At 44.5% G+C, this 23,872-nt stretch overlaps 1 protein-coding gene and 2 non-coding genes across 5 annotated transcripts; all 3 read left to right on the top strand.

Moving 5' to 3' along the window:
* The first annotated feature begins 225 nt into the window (after nt 1-225).
* Nucleotides 226-23,144, top strand: LOC143806213 (uncharacterized). Of its 3 annotated transcripts, XM_077286350.1 has the most exons (5): nt 230-370; nt 9,674-9,786; nt 18,763-18,880; nt 20,921-21,052; nt 21,370-23,144. In XM_077286350.1, the coding sequence occupies exons 4-5, from the start codon at nt 21,033-21,035 to the stop codon at nt 22,286-22,288; spliced, it is 939 nt and encodes a 312-aa protein (XP_077142465.1). In that variant the 5' UTR covers nt 230-370; nt 9,674-9,786; nt 18,763-18,880; nt 20,921-21,032; the 3' UTR covers nt 22,289-23,144. The 3 variants fall into 3 exon arrangements, with proteins under 3 accessions (XP_077142467.1, XP_077142465.1, XP_077142466.1); XM_077286352.1 differs by lacking the exons at nt 18,763-18,880; nt 20,921-21,052; nt 21,370-23,144 and adding an exon at nt 10,488-11,466 and having other exon boundaries at nt 226-250; XM_077286351.1 differs by lacking the exons at nt 18,763-18,880; nt 20,921-21,052; nt 21,370-23,144 and adding an exon at nt 10,488-11,466.
* Nucleotides 2,853-2,924, top strand: TRNAH-GUG (transfer RNA histidin (anticodon GUG)). The gene has a single exon. It is a non-coding gene; the product is annotated as a tRNA-His (tRNA).
* On the top strand, nt 13,975-14,046 carry TRNAH-GUG (transfer RNA histidin (anticodon GUG)). The gene has a single exon. It is a non-coding gene; the product is annotated as a tRNA-His (tRNA).
* Nucleotides 23,145-23,872: the final 728 nt, after the last annotated feature.

The raw sequence follows: 23,872 nt of genomic DNA, 5'->3' as shown, positions 1-23,872 counted from the left end.
TCAGACATTTTTACACACATGTAATTAGTGTAAGGGCTACTGTGCAGTCTGGTGGGTAGCACCCCTCGTAAGGAGAACTTTCTAGCCCACTAGAAGCAACCCTGCGCTCCTGGGATTGAGTGGTGCTGGAGATCAAGGAGGCCAGCCAGTGCCTTTGCTGTGGTCACTGTCAGCAATCAGTGCAACCGCATGGGACATAGTGTCCTGTGTGGTTCAAGAAGTGCCCAACTGCCAACTGACGTCAGTTACAGTAGGTATCAGAAGAGGGATGTCTTTTTATTCTGCTGAGGGCAGCCAGCTGGCCAGCAAGACCACCATGACCGTTGGCTGCCATTACACCCTGGCTCAGTGGATGCCAACCCAGATACCGGTATGCAACAGGTCTTGTGGTGTGTTTACGGTATACCTCAAGTCTTGTGTGGTGTTCTCTGTATTCACCAGGTCTTGTGATGTTTTGCCAGTATACGTCAAGTCTTGTGGGGTGTTTCCGGTATATAGCAGGTCTTGTGGTGTGTTCCCGATATACGTCAGGTCTTGTGGGGTGTCTGTGGTATACGGCGAGTCTTGTTGGGTGTTCCCAGTATGCTGCAGGTCTTGTGGGGTGTTCCCAATATACGTCAGGTCTTGTGGGGTGTCTGTGGCATACGGCAGGTCTTGAGAGGTGTTCCCAGTATGGTGCAGGTCTTGTGGGGTGTTCACAAAACCTGTCATATACTCATGGGTGTTCCCGTTATACCGCAGGTGTTGTGGGGTGTTCCCAGTAAACGTCAGGCCTTGTGGAGTGTTTCCATTATATGGCAGGTCTTGTGGAGTGTTCCTGGTATGCGGTAGGTCTTGTGGGGTGTTCCCGATATATGTCAGATCTTGTGGGGTGTTTCCGGTATATAGCAGGTTTTGTGGGGTGTTCCCGATATACATCAGGTCTTGTGGGGTGTGTCTGGCATGTGGCGGGTCTTGTGGGGTGTTCCCAGTATACAGCAGGTCTTGTGGGGTGTTTGGGGTGTTTCCGGTATATGGCAGGTCTTGTGGGGTGTTCCCAGTTTATGGCAGGTCTTGTGGGGTGTTCCCAGTATGCTGCAGGTCTTGTGGGGTGTTCACCAGACCTGCCATATATTCGTGGGTGTTCCCGGTATACTGCAGGTGTTGTGGGGTGTTCCCAGGATACGTCAGGTCTTGTGGAGTGTTTCCAGTATATGGCAGGTCTTGTGGGGTGTTCCAGGTATGCGGTAGGTCTTGTGGGGTGTTCCCGATATGCATCAGGTCTTGTGGGGTGTCTCTGGCATGCGGCGGGTCTTGTGGGGTGTTCCCGATATATGGCAGGTCTCGTGGGGTGTTCCTGGTATACGGCAGGTCTTGTGGGGTGTTACTGTATCAGTATACCGCAGGTCTTGTGGGTTTTTCCCAGTATATTGCAGGTCTTGTGGGGTGTTCCCAGTATACGGCAGGTCTTGTGGTGTGTTCCCGGTATACGGCAGGTCTTGTGGTGTGTTCCCGGTATACGGCAGATCTTGTGGTGTCTTCCCGGTATACGGCAGATCTTGTGGGGTGTTCTCAGTTTCGCCATAACCGTACTGATCTGAAGAATACAGATAACATGTTATCACACACACTGAATGCTGGAAGTGAAAAAAAATCAGTAGAATAATTGTTGTTTTTTTCCACTCAATCTCTCGAAGTTTTTTTTTCACGTTTCAGTACATTATATGGTACATTGTAGATTGTGAGCCCTCGCAGGCAGGGTCCTCTCTCCTCCTGTACCAGTTGTGACTTGTACTGTTAAGATTATTGTAAAGCACCATATTGTAAAGCGTCATGGAATAAATGGCGCTATAATAATAAATAATAATACATTAGTTGGTGCCATGGAAAACTACAACTTTTTTTAATAAAAAAAAAAAGTGCTCATGCGCCTGGCAATAAAAATTAAAGGGAACCTGTCACCCCAAAAATCGCGGGTGAGCTAAGCCCACTGGCATCAGGGGCTTATCTACAGCATTCTGTAATGCTGTAGATAAGCCCCCGATGTAACCTGAAAGATGAGAAAAAGATGTTAGCTTATACTCACCCAGGGGCGGTCCCGCTGCTGGTCCGGTCCGGGGCCTCCCATCTTCATCAGATGACGTCCTCTTCTGGTCTTCAGGCTGCGGCTCCTGCGCAGGCGTACTTTGTCCTGTTGAGGGCAGAGCAAAGTACTGCAGTGCGCAGGTGCTGGGCCTCTCTGACCTTTCCCGGCGCCTGCGCACTGCAGTACTTTGCTCTGCCCTCAACAGGACAAAGTACACCTGCGCAGGAGCCGCAGCGTGAAGACCAGAAGAGGACGTCATCTGATGAAGATGGGAGGCGCCGGACCCGGACCAGCAGCGGGAACGCCCCTGGGTGAGTATAATCTAACGTCTTTTTCTCATCTTTTAGGATACATCGGGGGTTTTCTACAACATTCCAGAATGCTGTAGATAAGCCCCTGATGCCGGTGGGCTTACCTCACCTGCGATTTTGGGGGTGACAGATTCCCTTTAATAAACTTATGGTGATTGAAAGACAGGGATAGAGAAATGAGAAAATAATGTATATATACAGTATATATGAAAATTTATTGCACAATTTAGGGTCCCCCCACAAAAAAACAACAACTTTACAATATTCCTGATTAGTCTGGACATTTTTTAAGCCTTTTCCTACATGGTGGTAGCTGCACCTCTTTCATATAATCCCATAATGTATTGTGACCAGTATGTAATTATTGCCTGTGCCGCCTCTGCTCCTGGGGAGTGATCACATTAAGCTGTAATGGCTTTCACACATCAAAAGATTTCTTTTAACCACAAGTAAGCGAGTGATGCTTCTCACTGACTGCCGTGATCGTATAGTGGTTAGTACTCTGCGTTGTGGCCGCAGCAACCCCGGTTCGAATCCGGGTCACGGCAAGTTTATGTGTGTTTTTTATTTACTATACAGCTTTATTTAGCTTCTTCCCCCCATGGACCATTTTCTTTTTCTTTTTTTAAGTTTATTCCTCCCCTTCTTTCAAGAGCCATGATGTTCTTATTTTTCCATCCCCATTGCCATATGAGGGCTTGTTTTCACAGGACTTGTAATTTTGAATGACATCATTAATTTTATCATGCGATGCACTAGAAGGCAGGAATAAAATTCCAAATGCGCTGAAATTGCAAAAAAAGTGCAATTCCACAATTTTTTTTATTTGTAATGTTCACTATATGGTAAAACTAACCTGGCAGAATGATTCCCCAGGTCGGTACGCAGTGTGAATGCTGATGGATTTACCTGTGATGGGGTCCAAGTGTCCTGCGTTGTGACTCGAGTGGATAAATAGGTGACGAACAATGGTGAGGAGGAGCCTTTTATGGTGTGGAGGTGGGGATAGGTACCCAGTCATGTGATCGTGATCAGGTGACCACGATCATGTGATGGGGCGTGGTTGCTGAAGGTCCTACGTGAAAAAGCTGAGTGGTACAAAGGACCTGCGCAGAGTGGATTCATGTATAAGACATGAATAACGAGATGCATTTATATAGGTGACCAGAGAATAAAAAGGGGAGAAAGGTGGAAAAAAAGAGAAAGGAACAGTATGGTCTCAAAAAGCAGAATAGAATAATGGAAAGACAAGATGGAAAACAGGGATAAGGGAAACAGGGAAAGGGACATAACTATCTGTTAATTAGATAATCTATAAAAAAAAGGAAAAGAGACACATAATTAGTTCCAATAATGACTTTGTATACAAAACATCCGAAAAACATAAGGTAAGTATTCGAGAAAAAAATCACAGCAAAACCTCATATCTCTAGGGTGTGAAATTGTGAATCCAAAAGACACGCGTTCCTTTAGTTTTATATTTTACCAACGTAAGTCTATGATTCATTGTGGAAGAACCCTGCTGCCCATTCCGGTCCAGTTCGTTACATTAGGACACTCCATTTCCCAACTTCGATACCAGATCATCGAACATGTACCATTGTCCAGACGGGGTAATGATTGTATTAAGGGAACCTGTCAGCAGGATTGTGTGCAGCGCCCCAGAGTCCTGGTCATTGCAGTAATGTCATTCTTCCACCAGGGGGAGTGATGTTACGTCTGAAGGCAATAAAGGAGATCTCTTCACCAGGTAAACACAATGCATGCAACATGTTCACACTCCAGACCAGAAGGGGGAGCTCTAAGCCTGTTTTAGGTGAGCTCCCCTATAAAACATCCTGATCTGGAGGAAAAAGGGGTTCAGAGTTGAGTTCCTGACAGAAAGACAGAGGGAGAGGAAGGAGTCCTGGAGCCTGAAGTGCTGCAGCTCCTGGAAGAAGACACTAAAGTGAACATATTGCAGAAAGTGTGCAGGAAAGCAGAGCACAGTAGAGGAATATCAGAGGGAGATCAGCCAGGAGCAAGCTGCTTCCTTCTGAGGCGCAGGAATCCGGTAGCCAGAATACCGAGGGAGTAAGGATCTCTACACTTTACTTCAGAGACTGGCAGGACAGCTAATTCCATGTTACCTGTCCGCACCCACATCCAGGAGGCACGGTGGCAACTGTGGAGGCCGGGGCGTGCTAGAGTCCCTGTAAAAAGCCTCAGGCCATCAGTCATACGGGTTGTTCCTATCCATCTGGGGGACAGAGAGAAAGACAAAACATCTAGAACATCTACAGCAGTTGTGAGGACCTTATGAGAGGCTCAGCAGTAAGGTACTACAACATCCAGGCACTAGAGGAAGGCTACTGATTTCCACCTGGATAAGGGGACTCTGGATTTGCCTGCAGACCGGCCGGACTCTGCCAGCCCTGTGGTCTATACCCTGGACTGTGGATGCTGAAGCCTTCAGTAAATAGGTAAAGAGACTGCAACCTTGTGTCCTCGTTCTTCACTGTGCCTCACACCATCCACCATCTACACTCTGGGAAGCCCTGGGGATACACTTCACCTGTGGGAAGGTATACCATCTAGCTGCCATAACATCACCCCAGCGGACCCCTCACAGCAGCGTCGGTCACTCTGACCGAATACCACAGGTGGCGTCACGAACATTATCCCTTTAAAGACCTTTCCCCCATTTACAACGGAAGTCTCCCGAGGGCCACGGACCGGGTCAGCCACCGTGACATCCCCCTTGAGAACCAAAAGGGCCCGGTACCGAGTACCCCACTGTCCTACGGGGGCGATCCATGTGCACAGAAACCACAGACAGTGTCAGGTCAGCACCATTATACTGATTACAATGATACCTTGGTTGATAAAATCCGTCGTGTGCTTCTTTTTTAATCCTCATTTTTAGCTTTATTTAATGATATGCTCGTGTCCTAAGGCGGGGTGTGTGGTATGTGGTGCTCTGATTATATATTCATAATGCAGCCTGCTGATAGGTCACTGCTCCCTCACTGCCCCACCCCCTAGTTTACATAATGAATATACTAATGTGTGTACTTGAAAAAAAAGCATGTCACGTCATCAAAATGGCAGCGCCTGCGCACTATCACTTATCGGTTAGTGCCTATTATCTTGTTCTGTTGAAAAAAAAATCACCATCAAAATGGCGCCATCGGCTTCACCTGCGCATTAATATCTATCGCGTGCCGAGAGATGCCACTGCACAAGCACCTCCACCGGCTTCTTGTTGCTGCAGCCCAAAAAATTTACACTATAACAAAATGGCAGTGGAGGCGGCGCATGCGCAGTAGCATCATCGGCAATCAATTCAGTCAGTTTGCAAATGCGCCGCCCACTCTCTTCAGAGCACCAGTGCATGGGAGCGCACACACTGAGGAAATCCCCACTGGAGCTAATAACTCAGTCCCCACAGTAAACTATATCTCAACGCTGGAATAATGTGTTCAACCTCACTCTGCCACCAATGTATTAAATATAGAATGAATATTACTAACCAGGAGGTCCGCATAATGAGATAGTAATAGGGTGAAGGGGGCCATACATAGAAATATAGAATGGGACGGCCATGCATACCAGGATAGGGATGAAGGGGGCCATGCATACCAGGATAAGGATGAGGGGGCCATGCATACCAGGATGGGGATAAAGGGGCGATGCATACCAGAATGGGGATGAGGGGTCCCTACATACCAGGATAGGGATAAAGGGGCCATGCATACCAAGATAAGGAAGAGGGTACCATTCATACCAGGATGGGGATGAGGGGACCATGCATACAAGGATAGGGATGGGTGCCATGCATACAAGGAAGAGGATGAGGGGTTCATGCATACCAGGATGGGGATGGGCACTATGGGTGCTATGCATACCATGGTAGGGATGAAGGGGGCCTGCATACAATTATAGGGATGAGGGGCCATGCATACCAGGATAGGGATGAGAGGGCCATGCATACCAGGATAGAGATGAGGGGGCCATGCATACTAGGATAGGGATGAGGGGGCCATGCATACCAGGATAGAGATGAGGGGGCCATGCATACCAATATAGGGATGTCCTCCTCCCTAGAAAGAACAACTGGGGGCAGATTTGGTGTATGTCTCTCCCTGAGGCGTCTATCCACCCGGATAGCAAGGGCCATGGGGGCCTCCAACAGCCCAGGAGTAGCATACTGCACAGAGTATTCTGAAGCCTAGCTGACAGACCCTGACAGAAATGGCTCCTAGAAGCAGGGTCATTCCACTGCGTGTCAGTGGCCCATCTCCAAAACTCCGAGCACTACTCCTCAGCCGGCCGACCCCCTGCTTGATCTTACGGAGTAGAGACTCAGCCAGAGAGACGCCATCAGGATCCCCATACACCAGCGCCAATGCCACAAAAAACTCGGCCACCAACTGCAAAGATGGTGAATTGGCCAGCAGGGAGAAGGCTCAGGATTGGGGATCACACCTGAGAAAGGAGACTATAATCCCCACATGCTGTTCCTCACTTCCTGAAGAACAAGGGTGAAGCCTGAAATATAGCTTACATGCCTCCTTAAAATAGAAAAATGTATCTCTCCCTTCAGAAAACCTGTCAGGGAGAGAAATCTTGGGTTCCAGTTGAGCCAAGACATGAACTGAGACCATGAACCCAGACACCTGCTGAAGCTGCTGTACCACCTGAGACCACAGCTCCTTTAACTCATTCGTAAGGGTCTGGATCAGGTGAGCCAAAGCCTGCTTGCACTATTGGTTCAGCGGAGGAGTAGTATGGTTTGGTGATAATGTCACGACTCCACAAGGGGTCGGTCAGCGGACAGCACAGCACACTCTCAATGGGATGGTAAAGGGGAGATGAAGTCCCTACCGATAGGGAATGAGGGATGGCACATCTCCTGAGCTCCAACCTGAATCTGTCCCTGTACTCCTCTAACACCCTAAACGGGTCCTTTCCCCCGCTGCCGTTACAAACCTCATTCCTTGCTGTCACCTCACACTGCCCTGGCTAGTGAACTGGCTGTCAAGGGCGCTAGCCTCACCACTGAAGATGATACAAACACAGGTAGTAGTGACAAGCACAAAACAGACAATGTAAAAACATAAAACTTAGCTACAGGCTCCACTGCCGAGCTCCACACCGCAAAGGAAACGGAAACAGGACCCCGAACTCCAGAAGTAGTTGATACAGCGCTAGCACCAGAGAGCTGCACTCTACAGGGCTGGTCTGCATGGAAAACTATCACCAACAGTCAGCTGATGCATCTTGTGACTATTTAAAGGATGGTGGGAGTTGTCACCACCCACATCAGCTGACCTAGCAACTCAGCAGCTGCAGCAAGGAAAACTGACATTAACCCCTGCTGGCCTGAAAGGAAAAAAAGCTAAATTTAAATTATAGTGGAATCAGAGCTGCCACGAATAAAAAAATGGATTGTTACACCTGATTCCAGCATTTTTCTGTTCTCTATTTTGAGCATAATATTTTTTCTTTATACCTCCCATGTTACATACTACTTGTCTCATGTTATCTGATTGTCATATGTTTCTCTTTTCTTTCTGTGACTCAATTGATTAAGACCCGAGATGGGTCAAAACGTTGTATAAATGTATATTTGCTTTTTGCTCCATTATCTACTTGCTCCCATCGTTATTTTTATGGACTTGAATATAAATGTTTTTTTGCAACTTAAACTTAAGAGTGTGTAGTGAATTCTGAACTTCCATTGATGTGGGCTATACAGCCTGCTCCACCAGCACCTCTGCTGTGCACACTAATATTTATCCCCAGTATATGCACAGGCCATGGACAGGATGTGATTTTCTAGTTTTGCCCCACCAACCTCCTATCTGTTCTGAATCTGTGATGTATCCAGAGCTGTGCTGCATCTAATCGGGCAGACAATTCTTGTGCTTTCTGGACATCTATTGTTAAAAGGTGTATAACAGACAGCTGTAAAAAAAAAAATATGGATATGAGGAAGAGGAATAAACGGGTAACACAAATCAAATGATGAAAGCAGAACTGTCGTCATTGTGTTTATTATGTAGCGCTTTATTATATCTGAGATTTATATATGAGGAGACACGAGGAACTTTGTATAATTTATTGTGTTTGCTCTGGGATTCAAACACAATTGTTCTCATGTGACATCCTGATACTCTCATGTCAGATGTTAGTTTTACACTGTATCCTTGTTAAACATAGATATTTGCATGCGGAATCTTTTAGAACTTTTTTTTACACCAATAATAAATATTGTTAAAGTTCTTTACATTTAGTTTCAACGCAGAATTGTCAAAATTTTGTGCCACAAGTCTAGAAATGAGCAAATATGCTGAAATTTTAATATAGTAGTTCGCTCACATTTGACCAGGAAATTTGCTTACTAATTTATTTGATGCAAATCCAATGTTCCATGAATGTCTCTTTGACAGAGCGGCGGCTTCTTTTCTACTCTGCTCTATTGACAGGGAGGGATTGTGGAAATCATTCTGATTGACAGCCGAATCCCCGCTGCCTAACTGGGGGATCCAGCAGTCAAGCAGCATGACGTTAGCAGTCACGCTCCATCGACAAACAGGGTGGAAAAGAAGCTGCAGCTCTGTCAACATGACACCAGCAGAGACTGCTGAATCGCTGCCAGGAGCGGTCTGTGACCACTCTGTGCAACCAAAGAACAGCGCCAGTAACAACAGGTAGGTAGCAACCACCTGCCTCTTTTTGCTTCGTCAGATTTTTTCTTTTTACAAAGTCCTGGATATCCCCTTTTATTTCTGAGAATGTGATTTAGAAAAAAATTTAGATTCAGGAAAATCTGAATTTGTTGAAAAATGATAAACAAATTCAAATTGATACAAACTAATTCGCTCATCTCTATACAAGCTGCTGTCTTCTAACCTGTTTACACAATCCCTCCCTAACAGATAGTCTTTCGTGAATGAAACTTTTTATTCTTTACTTTTAGTAAGGAAGACAAAAGAGACTAAAAATATAGGCATTATAAGGGGTAAAAAAAAGCTGTTTTCGATGCATGAATCTCTTGATATAATCACAAACATACCATCATTATGGAGGAACTTTTGAAGAGTTATTTTTAGACTTTTATCTCAATATGTATAAAAGAAAATCCATAAAACTATAATATAATTAATTGACAACGAACCAAAACAAATTTATATTTTTTTATAAACTGATAAAAATGACAACTAAATGAATAAGTAATTGGACATAGACTAACATGGTGGATTTAAGTCACCAGATTGCTGTAATTATTAACTACTTGACCTTCCATTTTTAGAAGACGATAACATATTACATTACTGGGGTGATATGAACGTGTGCAGCCAGGATAAAATCCACCATAAACGTGCAATCTGAGCAGAATATTCCCGTTCCTGCAGACTTGGGAAGGTGAGGAACCGGCGTGCACACCACTTTATATTGTTTTCTTTATTTAGAATTGCTCAATTGTAAAGTTTCACTTTTTTTTCTAGAAGTGATAATTCACTTTTGCCTTTTATTGGCTGAATAAGTTTTATTTGCTTAAAATTTAATTTTGTAAATGGTTTTGTCCTGTTTGAAATAATATTATCTGCCAACGAAGTGTACAACTATAAGGTGTCCCACAGAGGAGAGAAGCAGCTGTTATTACTACAGAATATACACACATTAGTGTTAAGGCCCCATACACATTAGACTAAGGAACCTGCCGATATCATCGGGATTGTCTGACAGTCTAATGAGTATGAGGGGTCTCCAGACTCACCCCCGACTGATAATGCTGGGGAAGAGAAGGATTAGTCTGTTGGATTTACAATAGCAGAAACTTTTTAAGCATTAAGTTGGTTTCACACATCCGGAGAAGCATGATCTGAGTATGGACCGCAATGGTTGAACCAGCTGCAGGTTTCCTGACCTAAACTCAGGAACCTTCCAGCATTCATGAGTCTCTAAGTTCAGGTCAGGAGGCCACCAGCTGGTCCATACAAAGACTATGAATGTTGGAGGTGTGAAACCAGCCTTATGTGGCAATTTATTAAATTATTAGGCCGTCTGGATCTAAAGTCTTGGGTGGCACGACTTAAGAAAACTTTTTTTTGTTTTGATTTTAGTATTTCTATCAATAATGTTGTGGACGGTCTTTCTTCTGACCCTGTGGCTCAATAAAAGCAATGCTCAAGAGGTCATTTATGGCACCAACAAGTATATTGAATACCAGGTTGGTAACATGAGTTTAATCTTGACGGCTCCTCATGGTGGATCACTAACACCATCTTCAATACCTTCGCGAGATGCAGGTTGCTATGAAAAAGCTACTGGAAAGTGCTACTACACGCATTCCTGCCCCGCGGGGGCAGTGACGGACTCTGCTAATTGTAAGGTTACAACAGTGAAGGATCTATACACTCAGGAAATGGCATTAGCCGTGGCCAAAGAGATATGTCGCCTAACGTCCGGGTACTGTCCTCATATTGTCATCAACAATTTGTCAAGGTCTAAGTTGGATCCTAATCGAAACAAGGATGAAGCGGCCTTTGGTGTCCCGGACGCCGATAAAGCTTGGGATGAGTTTATGGATTTTATCCGTGCTGCCAAGTCTCGTATGTCACAAGGTTTAGTCATCGACATTCATGGTCAGTCCCATGCCGAGCAATGGATTGAACTTGGCTATCTCATTTCCAAAACAAATTTAGATTCTGGTAAATTTTCAGCTTCCGACACTTCCATTTATGCCTTGTCAAAAAGACGTCTGGATACATCTTTTGAAGAATTGCTTCGCGGAAGGCAAAGTTTGGGAATGCTTATCGAGGAGGAGAACGTTAATTATGTCTGTGTTCCTTCACCATCAAATCCAGGACCCAATGGTGGTAATTACTTCTCAGGAGGATATATTACCAGCACTTATGGTTCGAAAACATCAGGAGAAGTTGACGCAATTCAAATCGAGCTGCCCAAGTGGATTCGGGAAAGTGCCGAACGGCCCAAATTTGCCGCTGTGTTGGCAAAAGCCCTCCTGAATTACTATGAGTTCAGTTTTGAGAAAATATAACGCAGTGTTATAATGTTTGTCATTAAATGTTTACGTGATAAGTGGATTTAGTTTGGTTGCTTTTGACTGTCAGTAATTTTTCTTGCAGGTTGTGTGAATGTCTGATTGTGGGGATATGATCGAAATAAAGCGGCATCAGATCTTCCCCTGTACAGCACTGCTCCTCACTTCACATACTGCAGGAGTTACAACATAGACCCACTCACATCTGGTCTTCTGATAAGTTATATGTAGTGATGAGCGAGTATACTTGTTGCTCGGGTTTTCCCTAGCACGCTCGGGTGGTCTCCGAGTATTTGTGACTGCTCTGAGATTTAGTTTTTGTTGCCGCAGCTGAATGATTTACAGCTACTAGCCAGGCTGAGTACATGTGCGTGTTGCCTGGTTGCTAGGGAATCCCCACATGTACTCAGGCTGGCTAGTAGCTGTAAGTCATTCAGCTGCCATGATGAAAGCTAAATCTCCAAACACTAACAAATACTCGGAGATCACACGAGCGTGCTCGGGAAAACCCGAGCAACGAGTTTACTCGCTCATCACTAGTTATATGCCATAGCTGTACAATTTCACATAAAATGTTGACTAAGGTCAGTTTCAGACTAACATATTAGGTGCGCTTTTGGGAACCCACATTACTGATGCAAGTCCCAGGCCGACCACAAGTGTAAGGGCTCATTCAGACGTCCATGCACAGCTGTCTGAGATCAGACCACTAATGCATGGACTGGCCGCGGGTCTCCCGACCTGATCGTGACAGCAGTGTGTGTTTCTATGAGGCTGTCCTGCTCGGATCAGGAGAACCGCGGCCAGTCTGTGCATTGCAGTCAGTTCTCAGACCCCTGTGCATGGACGTCTGAATGAGCCTTAGGTCTTGAACTATGTAATTGCAGTGGATTTTCCACTACAGATTCACTTGCAGAAAATCCACATTGTAGTAGAGATCAACGTTATGAATGAGATTTTACTACATCTTATTCCCGTGCTGCAGAAAAAAAATCTAAAAATGAAAGAGTTACTCCCATCTTCATAGATGAATACTGTTGGATAGTTCTTTTAAAATCAAGCACTTATTAAAATTTGAAGCCATTCTTGAGATATCAACACTTTCCTTTTCTTTTGTTTACAGCTCGTTACCTAGGAGACCGACCACTGCTGCTGTTTAGCTTTTAAGCACTGCATCAAACTGGCCAGGATTAGGAGGTAACAGTGCTTTCTAGCCATCCTGGTCAGGTTCAAAACAGTAATTACAAGCTCAAAAGAAAAGATCTTGTAAGCGCAGTACATGTTCTGTTGTCTAGCAGCGGGGGCCAGTCTCCTAGACAACAAGATGTAAACAAGTGTTAGTATTTCAAGAACGGCTTACAATTTTAATTAGCTGTAAAATGCAAAATTGCTTGTTTTTTTCATATTTTCTTCTCAGTTCATGTATATTCTGAATTTTGCTTGATTCCTGTTACCAGGGAGTAAATCATTACACGGTTAGCACCCATCTGCTGGGTCCCATGTCTGATAATGAGGAGGACTAACTTCTGTTTGATTCCTTCATCAAACAGCAACATATTGAAGACAGTTCTAGATGCAAAAGTGAAAATACATTAAATCATTCAAATTTGGGGAAAATGCAAAAAAGTTTTATAACTTTTGCAAAAGTTATTCTTTAAGTAGCCGGGAGGACACATTCCGGACACTGAGACTACTGGACATTGTGCAAGTTTATTTTGCTGCCCTTTATTGAATGCTGCCCTTCCCGTGGTTGTTCCTTCCCAGTGAAAGACCTGGCTATTCATTGCTTGCGTTGAGAAACACGTGATGGTGTCTCCGCGGCTTTTCTACATGCATTTGCATATTTCCCATTAGGGATGGGGGCAGTGTTCTGGATCACTGCGTTGAGAAACACGTGATGGTGTCTCCGCGGTGTTGGATGTTTTGATCTCCCCGAGGTCATTCACCCTTATGTTTATAGTCTTTTCACTAGGCACTGCTCCTAATAGCCAGTTTCCTACTCCGCACTGATGAGGGGCAAATACCCCGAAACAGCTGTCTGTGGATGGATACCATGTTTTGGCATAGGTGGTTTTCCTTTATTGGATGCTGCCCTTCCCGTGGTTGTTCCTTCCCGGTGAAAGACCTGGCTATTCATTGCTTGCGTTGAGAAACACGTGATGGTGTCTCCGCGGCTTTTCTACATGCATTTGCATATTTCCCATTAGAGATGGGGGCAGTGTTCTGGATCACTGCGTTGAGAAACACGTGATGGTGTCTCTGCGGTGTTGGATGTTTTGATCTCCCCGAGGTCATTCACCCTTATGTTTATATTTTGTAACTAGAACATTTTACTCTTTTCATATTTTTAAAGTTTGAATTTTCCCAATTTTTTACACCCGGGAACTTTTGTGTGAAGTTACAATCAGTCAATGCACGTGATCTGTGAGCTGCGGCTTTTTCAGATCCAGATGAGCTGGAACAGTCAATCAGATTACAACCTGGAGAAACCGATGAACATCAAAGGACTTTCCTCCTGTGAAGAGAAGCCTGATGTGTCAGCACCAGCCGTGATCGTATAGTGGTTAGTACTCTGCGTTGTGGCCGCAGCAACCCCGGTTCGAATCCGGGTCACGGCAAGTTTTAAATTTTTTCTTACTGATAATTTGTTCTTGTAATTTTTCTTTTTTTAAAATTTTCTCCTCGTCATGCACTTTTGTTATATCCTTCTGTCTTTCTAAAAAATGTAACTTTGCATTAAAAGCTTCCATCGAACCAATGTCTAATTATTTTTTACTGGTTTGAAGTATGTGTGCGTGTGTGTGTGTGTGTGTGCGTGTGCATATATTGCTCAAAAAGTTCCATAATAAATTTGTCACATGCTTAAAGCTATCCCAGGTCGTACAGAAGGGCATTCTTTTTCTTGCAATCCAAGTGACTTAGATGTCAACCCTAAATTAGCAAAACAATGTAGTTACATAAATATAATAGACTAGATGTTGGCCCGATTCTAACGCATCGGGTATTCTAGAATATGTATAGTAGTATATAGCGCAGCCCACGCAGTATATAACACAGCCCACATAGTATATAACACATCCCACTTAGTATATAACAGCCCACGTAGTATATAACACAGCCACGTAGTATATAGCACAGCCACGTATTATATAGCAGTCACGTAGTATATTGCCCAGCCACGTAGTATATTGCACAGCCACGTAGTATATAGCACAGCCCACGTAGTATATAACGCAGTCCACATAGTATATAACACAGCCCACGTAGTATATAACACAGCCCACATAGTATATAACACAGCCACATAGTATATAGCACAGCCACGTAGTATATTGCCCAGCCACGTAGTATATTGCACAGCCCACTTAGTATATAGCACAGAGACGTAGCATATAACACAGCCACGTGGATCGCCCCCATGGGGCTGTGGGTTACTCGGTACCGGGTCCTTCGGTTCACAGAGGGATGTCACGGTGGCTGACCCAGTCCGTGGCCCTCAGGACGTCCATATTAAAGGGAAAGGTCTTTAAAGGGAATGTTCGTCATGCCACCTGTGGTATTCGGTCAGAGGACCGATGCTGCTTTAAGGGGTCCGCTGGGGTGATGTTATGGCAGCTAGATGGTATACCTTCCCACAAGTGAACTATGTCCCCAGGGCTTCCCAGTGTGTAGATGGTGGATGGTGTGAGGCGCAGTGAAGAACGAGGACACAAGTTTGCAGTCTCTTTACCTTTTACTGAAGGCTTCAGCATCCACAGTCCAGAGCACCAGATCACAGGGCAGGCAGAGTCCGGCCGGTTTGGAGGCAAATACAGAGTCCCCTTGTCCAGGTAGAAATCAGTAGCCTTCCTCTAGCGCCTTGGTGTTGTAGTACCTTACTGCTAAGCCTCTCATAAGGTCCTCACAGATGTTGTAGATGTTGTGTCTCTCTCTGTCCCCCAGATGGATAGGACAAACCCGTATGACCGGTGGCTTGAGGTGTTTTACAGGGACTCTATCATGCCCCAGCCTCTAAGCGGTGCCACCTTGCCTCCTGAGTGTAGGGGTGGATCAGTAACGTGAAATTAGCTGTCCTGCCAGTCTCTGGAGCAAGGCATAAAGGACTGTTGCTCCCTCGGTGTTCTGGCTACCGGGATCCTGCAGCTCAGAAGGAGGCAGCCTGTGTAGGGCAGAACTCCTCCTGGTACCCACTCCTTTGCTATGACTTCTTCACCCTCTTTACAGTACAGTTCTCTTTCAGTATCCTTTCTTAGAAGCTGCTGCACTTAGGGCAGGCACAGCCCCGTGTCCTTCTGTCTCGGCCTCTGACAGGCTCCCACCCCTGCCAGGGGCCAACTACCTGAGCAAAGCTCAGCCAGCAACTGTCTAACTTCCTCCCCAGGCAACCAGTTTTACCGAAGAGTGAAGAGTGCCCTAATAAATAGGAGCATACCTCCCCCTGGTGGCCTGGAGTGCGAAATGTGTTGCATGTTTGTGATATCTGGATTTCAGTTGTCCTTCTTTGCCTCCAAATGTAACATCACTCCCCCCTAGAGGAGAATGATATTACTGCAATGACCAGGACCCTGGGGCGCTGCACACGCAGTATATAACACAGGCCACACAGTATATGACACAGCCCACGCAGTACATAACACAGCCTATGTAGTATATAGCACAGCCCATGTAGTATATAGCAATATGGGCACCATATCCCTGTTAAATAAAGAATTAAAATAAAAAATAGTTATATACTCACCTTCCGGCGGCCCTCGGATCCAGCCCAGGCCTTTAGCGATGCTCCTCGCGACGCTCCGGTCCCAAGAATGTATTGCGGCAATAACATGTGATGATGTAGCGGTCTCGTGAGACCGCTACGTCATCTCCAGTCATTGCCGCAATGCATTCTTGGGACCGGAGCATCGCGAGGAGCGGGAAAGGCGCTGGAAGGTGAGACTATAATTTTTTATTTTTTTATTATTTTTAACATTACATCTTTTTACTATTGATGCTGCATAGGCAGCATCAATAGTAAAAAGTTGGTCACACAGGGTTAATAGCAGTGTTAATAGCACTGGACTGTGGCCGTCGCTGATTTCTGGGATTTCCGTGACAGACAAATAGACGGAAGTGACCCTTAGACGATTATATAGATAGATGTGATATTTTGGCTCTCAATGCTGCCCCCTGCTGCTTTGCTGTCAGTGCAGAGAATACTTGCTCTGGTGCATTATGGATAAGATGGGGTTAATTAACCCAAATTTATATGTAATTAAAAAAGTTGGTGCTGTACAAAAGCTGTCAACCTGACATTGCAATTATGGACCATTCAAGAGCCACACATCACATTTAGCTAGCGCAAAATCAAGGGGTAATCACTAGTGATGAGCGAATATACTCGTTACTCGAGATTTCCTGAGCACGCTTGGGGGTCCTCCGAGTATTTTTTAGTGCTCGGAGATTTAGCTTTCATCGCCTCAGCTGAATTATTTACAGCTACTAGCCAGGCTGAGTACATGTGGGGGTTGCCTGGTTGCTAGGGAATCCCCACATGTAATCAAGCTGGCTAATAGCTGTAAATCATCCAGCTGCAGCGAAAAAAACTAAATCTCCAAGCATTAAAAAAATACTCGGAGGACACCCGAGCGTGCTCGGGAAATCTCGAGTAACGAGTATATTCGCTCACAGGGCCGGCGTCAGCACCCGGCGCACCCGGCAAGTGCCAGGGCCCTGGCGAGATGGGGGGCCCACTCACGCTGTCATAGATACAGCTGGCACAAGCATCTTCTCACTCAGTCAGTGCAGCTATGCAGGCAGGCACATAGGGGTTAAGAGAACTCAGTCAGCGTGACTGTTTGTGGGCGGAGAGAGCACGTTCTCCTGCTCTGCTCTCCCGCCCCTGGCTGCAGTGCTGAACTTATCAGGCAGATTCCGGAGGAGCTCCTACCGGCGAGCTCCTACCAGCGCCTGAGTGAGTGCAATGGTATGGCTGTATTCTGGGGTTCTGGGTGAGCTGGGCAGCTGCAGGTTGCAGCTGAGATGCTGAAGTATATACACTGTACAGTACCACTCCCCCTGTATATATACACTGCACAGCACCTTTCCTCCTGTATATATACACTGCACAGCACCTCTCCTGTATATATACACTGCACAGCACCTTTCCTCCTGTATATATACACTGCACAGTACCTCTCTTGTATATATACACTGCACAGCACCTCTCCTGTATATATACACTGCACAGCACCTCTCCTGTATATATACACTGCACAGCACCTCTCCTGTATATATACACTGCACAGCACCTCTCCTGTGTATATATACACTGCACAGCACCTCTCCTGTATATATACACTGCACAGTACCGCTCCTCCTGCCCTATATATATACACTGCACAGTACCACTCCTCCTGTCCTGTATATATACACTGCACAGCACCACTCCTCCTGTCCTGTATATATACACTGCACAGCACCACTCCTCCTGTCCTGTATATATACACTGCACAGTACCGCTCCTCCTGTCCTGTATATATACACTGCACAGCACCGCTCCTCCTGTCCTGTATATATACACTGCACAGCACCACTCCTCCTGTCCTGCATATATACACTGCACAGCACCACTCCTCCTGTCCTGTATATATACACTGCACAGTACCACTCCTCCTGTCCTGTATATATACACTGCACAGTACCGCTCCTCCTGTCCTGTATATATACACTGCACAGTACCGCTCCTCCTGTCCTGTATATATACACTGCACAGCACCACTCCTCCTGTCCTGCATATATACACTGCACAGCACCACTCCTCCTGTCCTGTATATATACACTGCACAGTACCACTCCTCCTGTCCTGTATATATACACTGCACAGTACCGCTCCTCCTGTCCTGTATATATACACTGCACAGTACCGCTCCTCCTGTCCTGTATATATACACTGCACAGCACCGCTCCTCCTGTCCTGTATATATACACTGCACAGCACCGCTCCTCCTGTCCTGTATATATACACTGCACAGCACCACTCCTCCTGTCCTGTATATATACACTGCACAGCACCACTCCTCCTGTCCTGTATATATACACTGCACAGCACCACTCCTCCTGTCCTGTATATATACACTGCACAGTACCACTCCTCCTGTCCTGTATATATCTGGCAACAAGGGTCGTTAACAAACTACAAAAAAAAAAGACTACAAGTAAAATATGTCCTACAGCTTGAAAATGATTTTGTTTTAAAATATATACCGTATTTATTTTTTCAAATGTAAAAAGTTTTGTTCTGAGCCCACAGATTAATTATTACCTTTATGACTAATTTTTAACTTTCTGTGTTAAAGAAGATAAACAGTTTCTTAATAACCTCAAATAAAAATAAGTTAAACTGGGGAAAGAGGAAAGTAAAAAATATATCAACGTCAGATCATCCGCTTAAGAATCAACTCCCAACGGGGAAAGGTGAGTGCATCATATTTAATTAATTGTGAATGTCAAACATTTGTGATAATCTGATCGGCTCAACAATGAGAAAGGCAGAAAAGTAACGACGGTCACATTGAGTATAGTGGATGTGCAACTTTTTTCCATCTTATTATACATTAGGAGCTGTGACTTAGACCGCTCCATGTTAGATGGGTGCCAAATATGTTGCACATCCTGCCCCTGCCTCTAACAGCAGTGATCAGAGTCCACTCCGATCACTGCTGTTAACCAATTAGATGTCACTAGTAGAGCCATGTACCTGGTGCAATCCTAGTGGCACATTGATTTTGGTGCTCACTATCCCTCCTGCGACATGATCGCTGGGTACAGCTGGGCTGCCATGGCAGACAGAGGCCGGTTGAAGGCCCAGTTGCAGTCTCTTTGCACTCATGTGAAGCCTAGCCCCAGGGCCGGCTCCAGGTTTTTGAGGGCCCCGGGCGAAAGATTCTCAGTGGGCGACCCCTTTAACACATACCACGATTCATGATCGCATATAACACAGCCATGTAGTATATAACACAGCCCACGTAGTATATAACACAGCCACGTAGCATATAACACAGCCATGTAGTATATAACAGCCCATGTAGCATATAACACAGCCACATAGTATATAACACAGCCCACGTAGCATATAACAGCCCCTTATAGTATATAGCACAGCCACATATTATATAACACAGCCCACGTAGTATATAGAACAGCCATGTAGTATATAGCACAGCCCACGTAGCATATAACAGCCCACATAGTATATAACACGGCCCACATAGTATATAGAACAGCCATGTAGTATATAGCACAGCCCACGTAGCATACAACAGCCCATATAGTATATAGTACAGCCACATATTATATAACACAGCCCACGTAGTATATAGAACAGCCATGTAGTATATAGCACAGCCCACATAGCATATAACAGCCCACGTAGTATATAACACGGCCCACGTAGTATATAGAACAGCCATGTAGTATATAGCACAGCCCACATAGCATATAACAGCCCACGTAGTATATAACAAGGCCCACGTAGTATATAGAACAGCCATGTAGTATATAGCACAGACATGTAGTATACAGCACAGCCCCCTCCCCCCAAGAATGGCCCCATAGTCCAGTACTCTCTGTTATAGTTACAAAAAACCACTCCTCACCTCTCAACGTGCCCGCGCTGCTCCCTGCTCTTGTCTCGGCAGCTATCGCTGCACTGCCTGACACACAGCGAGAGTGCAATGATGTCATTGCGCACCCGCAGCAGCAGTGTCAGAGGCAGAGTGGGGAATGATGGGAGAGGGAGCGTCAGGTGACGCACTCTCCTCCATCATTTGCTTTGATCTTTACCTGCAGACGCCGGTATAGTTCAATGCGGCGACGGGGGAGTTGGCGCTTGCGACAGGCGGGCCCCCTACCTCACAGGGGCCTTATAGCGGCTGCGTGATGTGCCGCTAGCTGAGGGCCCCTGGGGGAGCGGGGGCCCTAGGCACTGGCAGCTGCCTGCCCCTAACGCCAGCCCTGAATGGGCCCCCCTGTCTCGCTAGGGCCCGGCACTTGCCCAGGTACGCCGGGTGCTGACGCCAGCCCTGCCTAGCCCGTTGCTGGACTTCATAGGAAATCTTAAATTTCACTATAGAAAGAAGAAAAAAATAAAAAAGCAGCAAAATAATTTTAAAAAATATTTAAAAAAAAATAGTTTCTCGGTTGCCTCACCTCCCCAAGAAATACAATAGAAAGCAATCAAAATGTCATATCTACCAGAAATTATACCAATAAAAACTACAGCTCACCATGCAAAAAAAAAGAAGAAAAAAAAGCTCTCATTCACAAAGTTCCAAAAATTCCAATATGTTTCCAAAGTTCCGAATTTCTTTTAACCTCTAATTGTATGCCAAGATTATACAGACCCGAAGGATCAGGTTGTCATTTTTTTTACACTACAAAGAATGGCGTAAAAAGCAAAAAATGCAAAAAAAAATGGTGGAATTTCATTTTTTTTTTTTTTTAAATTACATACAGTCTAGCAAAAAACAAGCCCACATGTGGCTGCTGACCGAAAAATAAAAGGACCAATGGCAGATAGAAGGAGAGGGAAAAATGAACTCGCACCCTAAGCACACTTTCATTGCATATGTTTGCGTCTGTGTACGGGTAAGTTCACACAATGAGTTTTTGACGCTGCATATTTTCGCTGTGCTTTTTTTATGCAACATAAAATTACCTACAGGTGCTTAAAATCGAACAGGACAATTTCTCTTGCTGAGTTCTATGTGCGGATTTTCCCTGTAGAATTGCATTAGACACGGAAAATCTGCAGGTGTTCAGTGATAGCTGAAATGCACACATGGTAAAATGTAAACTTCACACAAGTGGAGAACTCGTGGACAATGAGTTAGATACAGGTTTTTTTTAATCTACTACTTAAGATTTTCGTATGAAACGTCACTAATTTATTTTCTGTCCTCCAGAATGTGGTCATTTTACCTGCTCTGCTTATGGCTGAATATAAGTAAAGCTCAAGAGGTGATTTATGGTCACGAGAAGTTCACTGAATATCATGTTGGGAACATGAGTTTGATTCTGACGGCTCCTCACGGAGGATCATTAAATCCTTCTTCAATACCTTCTCGAGATGCCGGATGCTGGGAAAAGACTTTAGGAAAGTGTTACTATAGACATTCATGTCCCTCGGGAACCGTGAGGGACAACGTTAATTGTAAGGTTAAGATCATGGCAGATCTCTATACCCAAGAAATGGTATTGGCTTTGGCCAAAGAGATCTGCCTTCTGACATCAGGACGCTGCCCTCATATTGTCATTAACAACCTCGCAAGGTCCAAGTTGGATGCTAATCGGGAGAAGGACGAGGCCGCCTTTGGTGTTCGCGAAGCAGAACAGGCTTGGGAAGAATTTATGGGTTTTATCCACATGGCCAAGTCTAATATGTGGAGTGGTTTACTCCTCGATTTTCATGGTCAATCCCATCCGGAACAGTGGATCGAACTTGGCTATCTCATTTCCAAAGCCAGTTTAAATTATGGGAACTTTTCATCATTTGATTCCTCCATTTACTCTTTGGCTGAAAGACAAATAAATATGACATTTCAGAGTTTACTTAGAGGCAACCAGAGTTTGGGAAAACTGATTGAAGACGGGAACATTAAATATGTAACTGTTCCATCTCCATCAAACCCCAAACCAAAAAGTGGTAATTATTACTCCGGAGGATACATTGTCAAAACTCATGGCTCTCAGATGACTGGAGAGGTTGATGCTATTCAGATTGAGCTGCCCAAATGGGTTCGGAAAGGTAGGGAGCGCCCAAAATTTGCAGCTGTGCTGGCCAGAGCCATTATACATTACTATGAATATAGCGTTGGGCATTAACCCCTTCCCACATCCTGATGTACATGTGCATCATACGCAGCTTGCTCTGATCGTTGCTGTTTAGATCTGTTTAGATCATTAACCATTTAGCTACTGCTGTCGATCACTGAACAGTCCCTCCTCACCCATGACATGACTGTAGCATGCTGATGTTTTACTATGGCTGCCGGGCGCTTTATCACCATCTTAGTTTTCCTATAAAGACCAGGCTGTAGTCTCAAAGGAATGTAGAAAAAAAGAATTAAAGCAGAATTGGTCTGTAAAAGTCCAATCTTAGATTCATTATGTAAAGAGAAAAAAAAAAAAGCCATGATTGTGAATTTTTTGTCACCACACTTCCCTAAAAAAAGGCAATAAAAAAGTCTTGTAGGTAACCTAGAATGGTATCTATTAAAACTTCTGCTTGCCCTGCAAAGAATAAGTCCTTACACCTCCCCATCCATGGAAAATAATAACGTTATGTATCTGAAAAAATGTCAAAATAAACAATTTTCTTATTTTTTGCAAACTTCTAAATTTTTTTCCACCACTTAAATAAACACTATAAAAACTTAATAAAAATAGTAGCGGAATTGTTTCTATTTCACTGCACGCTTTTCTGTACGCTATATGGAAAAAAAAGGAGAGGAAAAGCAAAATAAAAAAAAAATAAAAACGTTTGTGGGAGAGAGAAGATTTGTGATGTGTCAATCAAGCAAACTCCCCACCGAGACACCCACCAAGTGGAGAAAAGAACTCGCTCTCTCCGGTAATGATTCTTCCTATTGTTCTTCACAGCGACCCCCAAATATTCCAGGTGCTCTTCCCATCTTAGAACCAGCATGAGGGAAGCTTTCATACATGTCACACATACATACATTTCACGCCGCGCCGCTGTCATTCATTTATTCCAATGTTTCCAGCATTTGTTTAGTATTTCATTTGAGAATTGGTAACAAACTTTTATTTTTTAGGACCGTTCACAGTTTACACCTATCTGGGATGAAATCCACTTATTTTTCTATTGATCTGATAACTCTAATCCGTTTGATAAATGTTGGTTTTGAGAACAATCCAAGGAAGAACTACACAATAATAATGTTTCAGAGGTGCGGAGACACTTATGGCCAAAAAGTGGAAGCATAAAAAATCACTTCTCATAATGAATTAACTGCTGTTGTGTAATTTAGGGGTATTATCGTAATATCAAGGGACCATTCTTTGCATCTAAGAGGAAGCTTTGGATTCATGACTTCCCAAATATCAGTCCTTGATGACACCCCTGTATACAACAATGCTACAATGACACCTCTGTTCTCCGACATTTGCCGGGTCATCTGTAGAGTTAGGTTCCACTTTACTTTGCCTTTTTCTTTCTGTCCTTTGTTTCAGTTTATTTTATAGGAAATCTTTTCATCCCACTTACATCATTGGTGATCTATAACATGGGACGTCATTTGGTATCAGAAATGGAAACAATTAAGCTTTTAGTAAATGTCAGAAAAGTAGCATTTACCTTTTTTTTGCACCAGATATACTTATAAGCCACTTCTGAAGTAATCATCTGCACTGAAATGCTTCTCAGTCAAAACCTGTTTACTTAGG

The sequence above is a fragment of the Ranitomeya variabilis genome, chromosome 2 (genome assembly GCF_051348905.1).
Source record: "Ranitomeya variabilis isolate aRanVar5 chromosome 2, aRanVar5.hap1, whole genome shotgun sequence".
NCBI lineage: Eukaryota > Metazoa > Chordata > Amphibia > Anura > Dendrobatidae > Ranitomeya > Ranitomeya variabilis.
Note: the sequence above shows the minus strand (reverse complement) of the source record. Positions and strands in the feature narration are given on the sequence as shown.

Bases quoted from the DNA above. Each gene is read 5' to 3' on its own strand.
- LOC143806213 (XM_077286350.1), top strand. From the start codon at position 21,033: ATGTTTGCGTCTGTGTACGG. The intron at 21,053-21,369 runs GTAAGTTCACAC...TCTGTCCTCCAG, and splicing joins ATGTTTGCGTCTGTGTACGG to AATGTGGTCATTTTACCTGC.